Source organism: Hylobates moloch, unplaced genomic scaffold (assembly GCF_009828535.3).
Source record: "Hylobates moloch isolate HMO894 unplaced genomic scaffold, HMol_V3 SCAFFOLD_4, whole genome shotgun sequence".
Lineage (NCBI taxonomy): Eukaryota > Metazoa > Chordata > Mammalia > Primates > Hylobatidae > Hylobates > Hylobates moloch.
This window is the reverse complement of record NW_026652279.1, coordinates 46,112,871-46,128,501: the sequence shown is the minus strand read 5'-3', so window position 1 is coordinate 46,128,501 and position 15,631 is coordinate 46,112,871. Positions and strand designations below refer to the sequence as shown.

Sequence of the window (15,631 nt, the reverse complement as noted above, 5' to 3'; positions counted from 1 at the left end):
TAGAGAGGCTTCCTCCCAGGGCTGACTTCCCATAGGTATTTTCCTGAGTCTCAGTGATTTTGACCCTTGATTCAGTTAGGTAACTTATACCTATGTCTGCTATACCCAAAAGTTCTAGAGGAGTTTAGTCAAGTGATTCTGTCTGGCTTGTGCCTTGGTACATGACCAGTATGATTAATGTGCCTCGTTGCAACACTGGGCTCTTCCAACCCCAGTTTAGGGAAGTAGAATTCCTTCCTTGAATAACTAAGGGACTAGTTATTCCCAGCCTACTCCCCTTAAGACTTGGAGAGCAATATACAGATTAAATATAAATAGTGGGGAGCAGAGATTCTTCAGCAATCTCCCATGAATATTTTCACCACTTTTATTTATTTATTTGAGATGGAGTTTCACTCTTGTTGCCCAGGCTGGAGTGCAATGGTGTGATCTCAGCTCATCGCAACCTCCGCCTGCTGGGTTCAAGCAATTCTCCTGCCTCAGCCTCCCAAGTAGCTGGGATTACAGGCATGTGCCACCACACCTGGCTAATTTTGTGTTTTTAGTAGAGACAGAGTTTCTCTATGTTGGTCAGGCTGGTCTCAAACTCCTGACCTCAGGTGATCTGCCCACCTCAGCCTCACAAAGTGCTGAGATTACAGGCATGAGCCACAGCACCTGGCCATTTTCACCAGTTTTGCTAGTGAAAACGCATATAAGCGGGGAGCTTATATGCTCACACCGTAACCCCAGCACTTTGGGAGGCCGAGGCAGGAAGATGGCTTGAGTCCAGGAGTTTGAGACCAGCCTGGGCAACATGGCGAAATGTTGTCCATCTCTACAAAAAACACAAAAATTAGCTGGGCATGGTGGCACATACCTGTAGCCCCAGCTATTTGAGAGACTGGAGTGGAAGGGTTGCTTGAGCTTGGGAGGTCGAGGCTGCAGCAGTCATCTCAGATACTCAGATACTGCCACTGCACTCCAGCCTGGGTGACAGAGAGTGACCCTGTCTAAAAAAAAAAAAAAAAAGAAAGAAAAAGTACACACACACACACACACACACACACATACGAAAAATAATTTTATTGATATGACTCTAACAAGTCAATAGATAAATATAAATCAGTTGTCTTTATCTTAGATGTATTATTATTTTCAAGTGCTTGTTTATTATTATGATCAATGGCGTTTCTACAGCTTTGCTATTTCTCTCCTTGTTAAACCTCTGCTTACTAATTTCTATAATTGGGGAATCAAATACCTGTTGTAGTTAGATGCTCTTAAATTCCACCACTGAGAAGTGAAGGATTTTTACAAAAATTGACAAAATCGAATCCAGATTTCTTCACCTGTCATCATCTTTCTGAAATAGCACTAATAGAGATGCTCAGATTTTGGAGTCATCCAACAAATATTAATTGAGCATCTACTTTGTGCCAGGCACCATTCTAGAAACTGGGCATTCAGCTGTAAGTAAAATAGACAAGGTACTTCTCAAAGGCTGACTTCTTTTCTGTTTGAAGGCATCAATTGCAATATGTTATTTGCCTCTTCTATGTCTTTGTGGGACATAATAGGGTTATAGATATACAAAATAAAATAAAACATAACTTTTCAGACTGGAAACTGAGTTCTACTCTGATAATGCTTTATACTATGTTGAAGATACCACCTCATATTATTTTGGAAGCAGGTGGGCTGTATATGTTGAATAAATAATAAATTAAAGTGGACTGAAGACCCATCTTTTGATCACCAGCTCTTATCTGAAAAGTTAACATTACTACTGCAGTTTCCAATATGAGATATTTTGTTTTCTTATATAGTTTCATTGCTGCTCTGTGCACTTTGCTTCCCATTCCCCTCATACCCTTAGTTAGGTCTTCAAACCAGACTGCATGTTGGGGAATCTGGTGTATGCCCGCTGTGCTTATTCATCTTTTTAAAGGATACTTTCTTCCTTACACCTGCACCGAAACCAGCAGTGACATTCTATCTATAGAACTGGAAGAGGCTGGCCCACTGTCCTCTCTCTCCTCCCTAAGGGGTATTTTACTGTATTTTTTATTTTTGTCTAGGTTTAAAGAAAGTACAGAAGCTTCACTGTGAACTACTTTAATACTTGCACATTTTCCCTAAAAATTGCCATGATATCAATGATGCTTAAAAACAGATTGAAATTTTGTTATGTGAATTTCACCTCAATAAATTATTAATAAAAAATAAAGTGAGCCATAAGTAGGTACTTCCTAGATTTCATTTATATTTATCAACACTTTATTCTGGTTCCTTTACCGGCTGTGCAAGATTCTGAAAACTACAACATGTTTAAAAAACATTGCTTAGGATATCTCTGGCCTTTCAAGTTTCTTCTCAAAAATAACTTTGCTTGATCAAATGGACTATATTTTGGTTTACTAAAGATGTTCTCAGAAAGAAGAATGTGTGTACGTCAATGATTTGTAATGCATTTAAAATTCAATACTGTTTTTTAAAAACTTAAGTATTATAATAGTACTATTTATAGCTAGCAGAAGTAGATACAGGGCCAAGTTTTAATTTGCTTGGAAGGTTGAGGCATTCCTATGATAACTGGGAAAAGTGAAATGCATTGAGGTATCCCAGATGAATGGATGATGTTATTTTTAGTTCTGAAAGTTAGCCATTCATGGATTTTTGCCTAGAGCTCTTTTGTAACATATTGAATGCAAACATTGGACATTTTAGAATAAATCTTAAGTTATCCATTCCTCCTTTCCCCAAAGGAAAAGAAGACCAGAGCAACAATGTTGGATATTTAAGTAATTACTTCTTATTTCTGGCTTTCTTATCTGTAATTCTTAAATATCAATTAAAATCATTGTTCATTCATCTAATGGATTTAGAAGTTTCATTAGTGTCAACAAGTTAGTGTAATGGTACTCTTCATTTTTTCCAACCAATATTCATCTGAGATTTTAATGTTTGTTTAAAAAGTAGGGATGTCCTACCCCTTGGTTTCCTTTAAGACTTCATAAATTGCAGAGCTCTCAAACAAATCAATCAGTAAAAAATATTAAGCCATAGCAATAAAGATTCCTGAAAAACTTACGGTAACTTGTAATGACACCCTTCCTACCTATAACGTACTGCACTGGAATGTCCTCTTTACTTAATTCGCAGATATCAACAATTCTATGTAAAAATGAAATAACTTTGAAATTCCCTCAGAAACATTAGAGTTCATTACAAAGCTTATTTGTGGCAAGACTTAGTTTAAAAAATAAATCTATCTTTAGTGACATTTATGAGCTGACTTTTTAACCATTAGATACCAGGATTCCTTTTCTGGACATTTCATCTTAACTCACAGTTTTAGAGTGTTGTCCTTACTTGAAAAGAGGAGTGTAAGATCAGGTGTCTACTACAAATTCCTGGGAAGTTATTGATTGTTAAAGTACTATGATGTGGTTTAAGTGTATTTTCAAAAGAATTCTATGTGGGTAGACACAGTATCCTTCTGTTCAGTGGCATTTGTATAGTGCTTAACATAGGCTCTGGGTATTTTTAAATGAATAAATGAACGAGAACGCTGACGTGAAGCCTTATGGATTATCTACTACAAGTAAGTCCAAGCTATTCCAGCCATGCAATAAAATTGGACTTGGAGGTAGGTGGGAGGGGAGAAGATTTGAGGTCAAATACAAGCTGGGCCGCTGCCTCCCTCACTCGCCCTTTGAATTTAGGCAAGTCACTTAACTTTTCAGGGCCAGGGCTGTCCCTTTTGGAAAGTGAAAGTATTGTGCTGAATGTGCTGAGTAGTCTCTGGTTTCTCTGGGCTTGAATGTCCTTCATCTTAAGTAAGCTCTTCTATTTCTAGTGGGGAAAGGGTCAAAGTGTTCTCAGAACCTGGGGCTACTCCACATAGGCAGTTTTGGGAAATGTTCTTTTTCTCCTTGTCTTAACAAAATACACAACAAAATACACTCCCAGTCCACTTACCTTTATACTGTACTGTGAAAAGCATTTTACCAGGAAATAACCTGTAGTTTAAGGAATATTAATAGAATCATTAGAAATACAAAAGAAAAACACACAAACAAAATCCAGTGGTGTCTAGCTTTGAACCCAGTTTTAACTGAAAATATTTTTATTTATGGATGTCTCTGTTCAATCACTGAAGTCTGACCTCTTCTTAGCCTGGTTTCTTTCCTTCCTTTTCCTCCCCTCTCCTCTTTCATTTCTTCATCTGCTCCCCACATCCCTTTCTTCCTCCCCCGTTCCCTTCCCTTCCCTTCCCCTGGAAAAACTTCTATTATTTTTTTTTCCCAACTAATCTCTAAAATTTAGTTTTCCTAAATCTCTAATGATGAAGTCCAGCAGTTTCTCCAGGATGAGCTACATGCCTGTGGAGTACCTTGAGCATCTTTTTGGGTATAGTCACTTATTTGAGTACCTGGCTCTTATAAGACTGTCTTCACCTCTCTCTCCTAACTCTTGTTTTTCATGGTTCTCCCCCTTTCTGCTCACTCCTGCTTCCCTTGAATTTCTTATACTTCTGGGTTGTTTAGGTGAGGTTTGTCTCACAATCTTGGCACCCTGGTCTAGTCTTAGCCTTTCTAAAAAGTCATTCTAACATAGATGCTGTGTTCAGAAGCTTAAATTCTGATTTTTTAGAAAATCAAAGTTGCAGATGCTTTAAGAAATTGAGAGAGAGAGAGAGAAAGAGAAAGAGGGGGGAGAGAAAATTGAGAGCCTTTCTTTATCCGTGTAGTTTCCTTCTTTATATCATGTAGACTCTCAGCTTCCTTCTCTTTGTGATTTCCAGCTTTTCAAATGTTTCATCCCCCTATGCCTTATGTTCAAAAGAAAAGACAGAGCTCTAAAATTTTAGCTTTCTTGAGTCACTAGAGAGTCTTTTGTGGACACCTGCTCCTGAAACAATTGACTTGTCTACTTTCACAAAGAGCAGTATTTGTATTAAAGAACCAGTTGGCATCAATGCCCAAGTGCAGGTGTCCTAACATATAAGATGGTGCTTCATTCAGAAAACTCAATATAGAGTAAAATAAATTATCAACATCTTGGCTCCATGCTCCATTCACAACTGTTAATTTTACAGGGTTATGCTTCCATCTCTGAGCAGAGAGCTCCTGGCAGGGACAGCTGCTCTCGTGTCTCAGATTGGGCTGTGCTCATCCCAGTAGGAGTCATCAAGAGCAGCAGGGTAGCGAGAAGGTGATAGTACATCAGAGAACTGAGCAGTGGAAGAGGGAGAAGGACGGGCCTCTCCAAAGTGCTTTTCATTTACTCCTTTAATCTTTGTGTGTATACATGCATGGTTAACTAAGGAAAAAGGAAAAGTTGACTTGAATTTGACTGAGAAAATTATCAAACCTGCTTTTACTCCTACATGTAGCTCATTTTCAAAAATACTTTTGTGCATCCACTGGTATGTTGATGGTCCTATGCAGCAACAGGTCTGTACTCTTGTCCAAAGAATGTCTAACAGTCCCACATCATGATTAGCAGGAGCTGGGTCACTGGGGCAGAGCTGGTTTTACTGGTGGAAAACTTCTCCTGAGTTGTTCTATATTAGCCTACCTCCTAAACTGGAGCAAAGGTCAAGGCCAATCCAAGATTGAGAACAGGCGCCGAACATGTTACATGATAAACTCCCTTTTATTAGTGGTCTTTTGAGGGAAAGTTGCTGTCTTGTTCTTTGCTGTTATTTCTGCTAGAACAGTGTTCACAAAAGTGAACAAAAGTTCAGTACTCAAAAGTTAAAGAAATCTAAGAATGGAGACTATCAGTAGCCATGTTGGGGCACCATGGTGAACAATGGAACTGGATAAAATTTTGTGTACTTGCCTACGCAATTCTTTCTATGACCATACCTGCTGTTCCTATCCTCTGATTTAATTTTCATGTGGAAAATAGTCATTTGCAGCATATATTAGGCTACAAATGTTGCCATCAGAAGTTAAAATTCTATATGCTAGTCTCTTGTCTTTAGTACTAAGATGGCTCTATTGATGATAATATGAACACATTTTAGGTTCCCAATTGCTTTGGGAATAAAGAATTGTATATATGTTGCTTTTTCAAAAGGAGAAACAGTGTTTCCCATCATTTTTTAAAATTCAGGAATAATGGTCTTTTTTAATTCAGATTTTGAAGATTTGGTATGTTTATTACTAATGTTAGACCACACGCAAGAGAAAGTTAGACATTATTTTGTGACCAGCATTGTGAGTTGTCACATTCTGAACAAATCCCTTAAATACCTGGAACTCATTTACATTTAGCATAAAATCCTGATGGGATTTATGGTTTTAACTTTTACTATACTCTTTGTCTTGAATTTATTAATTTCCTTATCAGGCTTAAAACTTTGGGGAAAGTAGACTTTTGCAAAATATTTTTTTAAACCATTAAGTTTTATACAAAGTCCTTCTCAAAAACCCTGAAAACCCTCTATCTTTCAGAGCTCTTTGATAAAAACCTGGGGTGAATGTGATTTGTTTTTTGTTTTTGTTTCTGGTTTGTTTGCTTTTTTGAGACAGGGTCTCACTCTGTTACCAAGGCTGAAGTGCAGTGACACAACAACAGCTCACTGCAGCCTTGACCTCCCAGGCTCAAGTGAGCCTCCTACCTCAGCCTCCTGAGTAGCCAGGACCACTGGTGCATGCCACCACACCCATCTAATTTTAAAATTTTCTGTAGAGATGGGGTCTATGTTGCCAGGGATGGTCTCGAACTCCTATGCTCAAGTGCCTTCTGCCTTCACTTCTCAAGGTGCCTGAATTACAAGTGTGAACCACTGCACCCAGCTCGTAAATGTGATTTGAGTTGTCAAAGCACATCTAAAAAAAAAAAAAGGCTGGTTTAAGTTTGACATGGAGCGACATTGAGCTGAGGAAAGAAAATACGTAGAAAATAATGCCAGTGGCCGGGTGCGGTGGCTCACGCCTGTAATTCCAGCATTTTGGGAGGCAGAGATGGGCGGATCACTTGAGGTCAGGAGTTTGAGACCAGCCTGACCAACATGAAACCCTGTCTCTACAAAATACAAAACTTAGTCGAGTGTAGTGGCACATGCCTGTAATCCCAGCTATTTGGGAGGTTGAGGCAGGAGAATTGCTTGAACCTGGGAGGTGGAGGTTGCCATGAGCCGAGATCACGCCATTGTACTCCAGCCTGGGTGACAGATTGAGACTCTATCTCAAAAAAAAAAAAAAAGCCAGTGATTCTGGAAGGTCCAAAGGACATTACTTTTCCCATACAATACTGTGGGAGAAAGATGAGGGTTGATTTGAACTTCCAGGGTACTGTTGAATTCTTAACTCCAAAAACAGTGCCTGACACAAAATAAATCACTTAATAAATATTTGCTGAATGCTGAGATTTAAAGGAGAAGAATGTCACTGAAGCCCTCTCCTTTTTTTCCCTTCTTTTGTCTACAAAGGTTGAAAAAAATGATGAGGACCAAAAGATTGAACAAGATGGTATCAAACCAGAAGATAAAGCTCATAAGGCCGCAACCAAAATTCAGGCTAGCTTCCGTGGACACATAACAAGGAAAAAGCTCAAAGGAGAGAAGAAGGATGATGTCCAAGCTGCTGAGGCTGAAGCTAATAAGAAGGATGAAGCCCCTGTTGCCGATGGGGTGGAGAAGAAGGGAGAAGGCACCACTACTACCGAAGCAGCCCCAGCCACAGGCTCCAAGCCTGATGAGCCCGGCAAAGCAGGAGAAACTCCTTCCAAGGAGAAGAAGGGGGAGGGTGATGCTGCCACAGAGCAGGCAGCCCCCCAGGCTCCTGCATCCTCAGAGGAGAAGGCCGGCTCAGCTGAGACAGAAAGTGCCACTAAAGCTTCCACTGATAACTCGCCGTCCTCCAAGGCCGAAGATGCCCCAGCCAAGGAGGAGCCTAAACAAGCCGATGTGCCTGCTGCTGTCACTGCTGCTGGTGCCACCACCCCTGCTGCAGAGGATGCTGCTGCCAAGGCAACAGCCCAGCCTCCAACGGAGACTGGGGAGAGCAGCCAAACTGAAGAGAACATAGGTGAGCAACTGCGAGGGTCAGACGCAATGGGAGGATGGGGAGGGAAGTTGCTATTCGGAAGACCAGGCCACCTGGGTCATCGAGGGAAAGGAAAAAGTCTAGAAGGTGTTTTCCAGAAATCAAGGGAAGCTGTGCTTAATTTCCCAAAGTGGCAGGACTAGGAGCTAAGGTTACATTCCCAAATATCTCCATGCCTGAGAGAGGAATCAGGCAGGTCTATGTAGCAGCCAGTACTAGAAAAATCTGGCAATTATCTTAATTGGATTGATATATGCAGTCAAACTAGGTAAATCTGCTTTAAAAAAGTATTCTGTGTGCTGATAGACTTAGTTTAATAAGTAATTACTGAGGCTACATATATTTTATGGATGGGAATTAGCTAATGTGATTATTTGGCTCTAGAAAATGCCTGGTATAAATACAGCCATCCTCTTCTTGATCCAGATTATCTAGTGTGTGAATTGCTGGCAGCAAAAGTATAATCTCAGACCACCCTTCCCTATCTCACATTATGTTTCTGGGCATTCTCTCCACCATCAGTTGGTGAGTAGTGTGTGTATATGTGGGTATGCTCGGAGAATGTTAATTGTAACATTAATTGGGGTCAAACATAATTAGGAAAATAAGTCTGTCGATGTTGCCAAAAACAAAAGAAAAACCCAAAATACAGAATATGTTGTGAAGTCAAACATAAATAATCATTTTATTATTGAGGACACAACTTTCTACAATATGCATAAATAATTGAGGGTTCCTATGGTTACAAAAAGGTACTGGATTCTCTTCAGTTTGGAGCTGTAACTTGAAAGTTGGAGTGTTTTCACTATTACTGCTCAATTATGCAGAATTGGAATAGAATATTCCCAGAGCAAGATAAATTCAAGAGAGCTTCGTCCCTGGAGACTAGATCCTTCCCTCACCCCAACACATCCACAGTGGTAAAGGAGGCCAACAGTTTCCATGATCTTTCTCTAGTCTAATATGACCCATAAATACTTTCCACCCCCAAAGATCCTCAAAGATAAAGTTTCTTCTGTGTCCATTTAAAAGATTGGGTTTACTCCTTTAGAAGTGCCTCGGATTAACCAATGACGTTTGTCATCCAAGGGTCTAAATATGGACTGAACCACAGTGTGCTCCTTGGGAGAAAACCTACTCCATGAGAGTGGTCTGAGGAATGTTTTGGCATCTGACCATCAGATTGAGAAAGTAATGATTGGACTTTTACCTTGATATACATTTCCCCAAAATCAGATGCTGCAATATGGTAGGTGAATCTTCTAGATATTTTAGGTCTACTTCTTTCATCTTATCCCTAAAATTCTATGAATAAGATGCCAGATTATGTTAATTAACATTGTTATTGGCATATTCCAGCTCTGGATAAATCGTATGCTTCTTTTCATTTTGAATCTTTATTCTAACACACAACTGTCCCAGGGGCCAGACATTGAGGTTTAGAAGATGGGAATTTTTCCCTGGAAAAGGTAAGGCATGTGATAAAAAGTGGGGTGTGGGTTTTAATTTACTCAGCAAAGCAAAACTTAACTACTTTTCTTTAGATTTAAGGTTTGAGCCTCAGATATGATGTCTGGAAACACTTTGCATATCCACAAGTTACTTAATGTGTCATTTCCATAAATCTTAGAAATTAATCATGCTTTTAAATACAGAACATATCTGACATGGCACAGACCATATTTTTTAACTGGGATTTCTAAAGTTGTGAGAAACAGAGACATGATGTGATTTTAGATATATGCTTATGATTTGGGTTGATAGAAGGATTTCTTGAATCTCTAGGAAGTCTAATATATATTTTAAAAGAAATTAAGTTTTATTATTTTTCAGGTTATGATAACTCCAAATGAATTAATGAAATATTTTATGTAGTAAGTTGTCAACAAATGTCAAATATTGAATATAAATTGATGAAATTTAAATTATAGATAATAATTTGTTCACTTATTTATATATTTCTCTTGCATATTTGCTTATTCTATTCATTTATTTGATTAAAAATATGTCTGGTCAGTGAAAGCAAACAGCACTCTTCTCTGCCCTAAATGTTACAGATTCTGACTGAAAAATGTCTTAATTAATCAGACTTTATCATGTGCATTCAAAGGATTAAGTTCAACTTGAAGGTAATCACAAAGGGCAATTTACATTGTTTCTTAGAGTTGGGTAGGTATTGTCCTCTTGGTTAGATTCAGAAATGCTGCCTGTCATTTCTTTCTGGATTGAGGTATCTAGTAGCTTTGCCTGCTCTTATGTGACAAGCACAGATTACTCTGCTGTGATGAATCTCATGGGATCACAGAAGGTAGAGGTGACAAGGAGATCTATCACATCATATCAGGTCCAAATTCCCAGGTGCCCTGTAGTGCATTTCCTCTGTCTTCCACTGTATTTCATTTTAACCTGGGTTAAAGTAGCAGCATTTTCCACCAGGCTGTACTGTTTGGAAATGGGTGGCTACCATGGGTTGCTTTAGAATTCTACGGCTGCCTGGAGGGGCATGGACAGACAATCTAACAGGGTGCAATAGGGTTAAGGGGTAAAAGAGGTACAAAGAGAAAATCTAAGAAAATAATTTCTGTCAATATCAGGCTTAAAAATTTTAGATCAGATATGATTATTACTTTAATACCTATGGAAATGTTGGGGGAATTATAAATGTTATTTATTTTACTTCTTTTACTATTTACTACCAACCTGTTTGTTATGGGGTGATGTCATTTGTATTTTCATCTTTGAAGTTGGTTGATTATTGTTATTGTTTTAAATTCTCCAAGTATGTCCACCTCTCCCTACTTTGCCACTCTGCCTGCCCAGCTCTTTACGTGCCTGGTACGAAAACATTTCAGTGCACCTCTGATAATGATTCCTTTAGAGGAAGAGAAGCGTTTAAAACATCTGTGGGACACTGCCCCATTTAGCCATGAGTAGAGAACTTTGAAGCCCCCTTTAGTGATTGTATCCTTGGGGTCTCCTGCTGAGCAGTGTCACTGTGCTCATTGGCTCTCAGTGAAGGAATTCTCTCTTACGTCTCTTCTTCTCCATGGTAGCCTATTGATCTTCCCCAATAGAGGACTCTGCTGTGGTCATATTCAGTGATGTGGTACTACCAAGATAACCTATCCGGAAGGCTATCAATCAGTGATATTGATTGGGTGGCTGCCACAGGGTCCTTGACTGATGCTAGTTGGAAGTGTAGCTCTGAGTGACTTTAGATGTTCTGTATGTTGATCTTGGCTACATTTTATTTTCATGGTCTCGGTACACCTTGCAAATTGATGCCATCAGTAATGATCAAGAAAAGAGGGAGGAGTTTCTTATTGCCATTCCCTGAATAGAAAAATTAACTTAGTGTCTCCCTACCTCTCTTCCTCCTCTTTTTTAACCTTCCTTCCTATTCTCTCTCCTTTTTTTCTATTCTTCCTTTCTTTTTCCTTTCCCTTTATATTAACTTTCTTCTGTGCTAGGTATCGGGGTCACAAAGATGAATAAGATATGATTCTTTGGCCAGGTGCGGTGGCTCATGCCTGTAATCCCAGCACTTTGGGAGACCGAGGCAGGAGGACTTGAGTCCAGGAGTTTGAGACCAGCCTGGGCAACAGAAGGAGACCCCATCTCTACAAATAATAAATAATTAGCAGAGTGTGGTGGTGTGTGCCTGAGGTCCCAGCCACTCTGGAGGTTGAGGCAGGAAGATCACCCGAGCCTGGGAGGTCAAGGCTGCAGTGAGCCATCATTGTGTGCCATTGTACTCCAGCGTGGGTGACAGAGTGAGACCCTGTCTCAGAAAAAATAAACCAAACCTAAACAAAAACAAGATATAGTCTTTTGACCTTAATGAATTCTTACTTGGTATGGGGGTAGTATGAAATTCAGGGAATGACATTGAAAACAATCATATTTATAATCTCAATTAAATTCTGCAAATAGGTACAGGGCACTTCCCTATGCCAATGCACTTTGGACAAAATATGAATGAAGCAGTGCTTCAGGGGCTAAGATGCAGTCTGCTGCTTACTATAAAAATGTTTTATATAACGTATGTCCTGATACTCAAATGATTAACAAAAAGAATAGATGCAAAATTTAGAATTTCTAGAATGATAATTGTGTGTAAGAAAATGAAATACCCAGCTCATATTTCTGAACTAAAAAAATTATTTACGTTTCCCAGAACAATATTTTCCCTAAGGCCCAAGGTAACCATCTATTTTTCAGCTTTCCAAAAGATAGGTCCACTTCTACCAAGCTGTGTGTTAGACGTGAGATTTTCCAAGGATATTTACACTCATTTGGCAGGGTGCCTCATGAGTGGCTTTGATTTGAAATGTGGTTTCAACCACTTCCTAAATTTATACACAACTCACAAAGAATGAAAATTTTGGTTGTGGAAGTCCATAAATGCTGTTTATAAAACATGGGCACCCTGTCAGATACTCAGTGGTATACCTCTTAAATAGTGTTGATTATTAAGCTTTTATGGAGCACTTTTATATTGCTAGAGTAATCACTTTTATTGGCTTTTCTTGACAACAGCCCAACGTCATTTGATCATATTTTTCTTTCTATTTTTTTATTCAAAGAATAGGGACAAAGTAAATGGATATTCTGGCCACAAATACAGCCAGTGACAAAACAAGGATCAAACTGATTGAACTCTAAATCCTCACCTTAACTGTAGCCCTACAGTTCTTTCTCTCTATTAAGGTGTTATGTTTTGTCTCCGTTTCTGCATTTTTTTTTTTTTTTTTGAGACAGAGTCTTGCTCTGTTGCCCAGGCTGGAGTGCAGTGGCGCAATCTCGGCTCACTGCAAGCTCCGCCTCCCGGGTTCACGCCATTCTGCTGCCTCAGCCTCTCCGAGTAGCTGGGACTACAGGCGCCTGCCACCACGCCCGGCAAATTTTTTTTTGTATTTTTAGTAGAGACGGGGTTTCACCGTGGTCTCGATCTTCTGACCTCATGATCCGCCCGCCTCGGCCTCCCAAAGTGCTGGGATTACAAGCGTGAGCCACCGCGCCCAGCCTGCATTTTCTTTTTTATCTTAGCTGTTGTTGTGATCTGATGCTTTTGGGAAATACCAACCAGGACCTTACTAGGATATTCTCTGTCCTACCTGCCCTGTAATACAATGTAGGGAAAAGATCTTTCAACTGAAATAAAGAGACCAGGGTTCTAGTCTCAGTATTTCTACCAACCAGATTTTAGGCAAGTTATTGCTTCTCTGGCCCTCATTTGTCTCATCCTTAGGAAAAGGGACTACGATAGTTGGTTTTTAAGGTTTTCTTTCAAGAGTTAAAATATAAAAGTCTAATAATAGGTATCACTTAATGAGCATTTATTAACTGCCAGGTCCTGTGCAGAGTGCTAAGTGGGGATTGTTCCATTTAATCATCATAACCACTCTGTGGTAGTAATGTAGTAGTGTAATTTTCCCTTCCCTTTTTACAAGGAGAAATCTTAGCTTTAGGGAGACTGTGGGACTTAATCATTGTTGACAGCCAGCAATGTTGAGCCAGAAGCCAAACCCTGAGAGTCTGAGAGGTCACATGCTGAACGCTGACACTTATCCAAGTGCTATTCTGGAAGAAACAAAGAGAAGAGGAATGTCTAAGGACCCCAACAATGTGTTATAATATAAGAACATCTCTCTTCTTTGGATAATTGGATATTCCAGACTCTTGTCTGGGAATTATTAGGGATAGCATTTACAGATGGGTATCTAGTAACTACTATAATTCCTGATCATAATTCCCTCACAGCCCTATCACCCCAGAATTATTAGGGATATTAAACTATTTCTGAGTCTTAGATTCTTATTTCAAAAACGCTCCAAGTACTGTTTTATTAGACCTGAGAGAGCTATAAAGATCAGTTGAAATTGGTTGTTCTTAACACGTGTATTACTGACTCCATCAAATACATCAGTTTTCCAGGAGGATCTGAAAATTAGAAATGAAAATTTTCATATCTCAATCAGATAAAAGTCATTTTATTTATTGTAGGCAATTGCTACCCTAAGTTTAGTTTATCAGAATTAGTATCTTTTTTATATTCTTGTTTAGGTCTACCGCCCTTTGGCAAGTGCATTTCCAAAGGATCTGGTACCTTTATAACTAAAACATTAAAGAACTTAATAGAAGAGACAAATTAAAGAGCAATCATTAACTTTTTTTTTGAGACAGAGTCTCACGCTGTAGCCCAGGCTGGGGTACAGTGGCACGATCTCGGCTCACTGTAACCTCTGAGTCCTGGGTTCTAGTGATTCTCCTGCCTCAGCCTCCCTAGTGGCTGGGATTACAGGCACCTGCCACCATGCCTGGCTAATTTTTGTATTTTTAGTAGAGATGGGGTTTTACCATGTTGGCCAGGCTGGTCTCGAACTCCTGACCTCAGGTGATCTGCCTGCTTCAGCCTTGCTGGGATTACAGGTGTGAGCCACTGCGCCTGGCCCTTTCATTAACTCTTTAGTTAAAAAAGTAAGCAGATAAAAGATGAAGGAATGTGTTGTGGAGTCACAGGACTCATACTGTTGAGGCCATTCATTCTTTCATAGCTTATATTAAATTGTTACTATCACCTCATAAAAGAATCTGAAAAACAGAAAGACATGTTCTTCCCCCAATTTTAAAGTTGTGAAACTATATTTGGAACTAAAAATTAATATTTCTTAAAATATAGACTGTCATTCAGATATTAACACATCTTCATAAAATATTTTTCTTTTTTCTCTACATACATGTGCACACACACACACACACACACACACACACACACACGACAATCTTGCAATGGTAGACCAAGGAGGCATCTTTGAAGTGTGGGACATATGGCTTCTTAGCCAACCATCCTCACTTTTCCATAGTCCCTTATTTTCTTAACTATTAGATAATGGGCTTAAGGGATGGGGTTGATAGTAGAGAAGTTTAGATAGAGGGGCAAAGAATCTAGAAGAGTCAATTCTAAGAAAGTTTATTATTAGACTAGAGGCCCAGAAGACAGCAAGAATATCTCCGTAGAGGTTTCTAATCCTGTCTTACACTTGAGATTGAATATAAAGAGTTGAAAATGATGTTTTCTGATATGACTGGACTTCTGATTCATAATCCTCCTAACCCTGTCTCTGGATGGAAAACTATAGCTATAATAGCTACAGTGGCTATAGCCTATAGACAGCCATAATTTGCTATCAATAGTTTCATTTCCATCTTACACTTAATTCAGTATCAGTGTATTTTTATATGCTTTTATTTCATTAAAGTAATTAAACAGCTTCAAGGGTTAATAAAACCTTGGATGCTTATGTAGAGCAATGGATACATCTGATAGACATCTGATAAGCTTTTTAAAATTTTGTCAGTAGACTGTCATTAAAACATAAAGTATTATATGGATAAGCTAATACAAATCTCTTCCAATTCTTTTTTTTTGAACTCTACATTCACAGTCATTGGATATCTGACCAATAGTGAAATTGGCTAACAGGCCTAAGTATTTGAATTGGGCTATGGAACGTCCCGAGAAAAGGTGGTATGGAAGATATACAAGTTAGATGTGATTACTCAGCAATCCTCACACTTATTTG

General features: G+C 39.1%; 1 protein-coding gene across 7 annotated transcripts in view; it reads left to right on the top strand.

Annotated features, from left to right (window-relative positions):
* The window catches only part of GAP43 (growth associated protein 43), a 99,581-nt gene that overhangs the window by 45,402 nt on the left and 38,548 nt on the right, over window positions 1–15,631 (top strand). For 3 of the 7 annotated variants that reach the window (XR_009213119.1, XR_009213121.1, XR_009213120.1), the window contains exons 3-5: window positions 7,430–8,027; window positions 9,405–9,514; window positions 10,103–10,174. Coding sequence is in view for 3 of the 7 variants with exons in the window: in XM_032150120.2 (XP_032006011.1) it covers window positions 7,430–8,027 (598 nt within the window). In the remaining 4 variants the exon portion in view is untranslated. Of the gene's footprint in view, window positions 1–7,429; window positions 8,028–8,471; window positions 8,571–9,134; window positions 9,295–9,404; window positions 9,515–10,102; window positions 10,175–15,631 lie in introns of all 7 variants that reach the window. The other 4 variants (XM_032150120.2, XM_032150119.2, XM_058437474.1 and 1 more) reach the window with 2 other exon arrangements.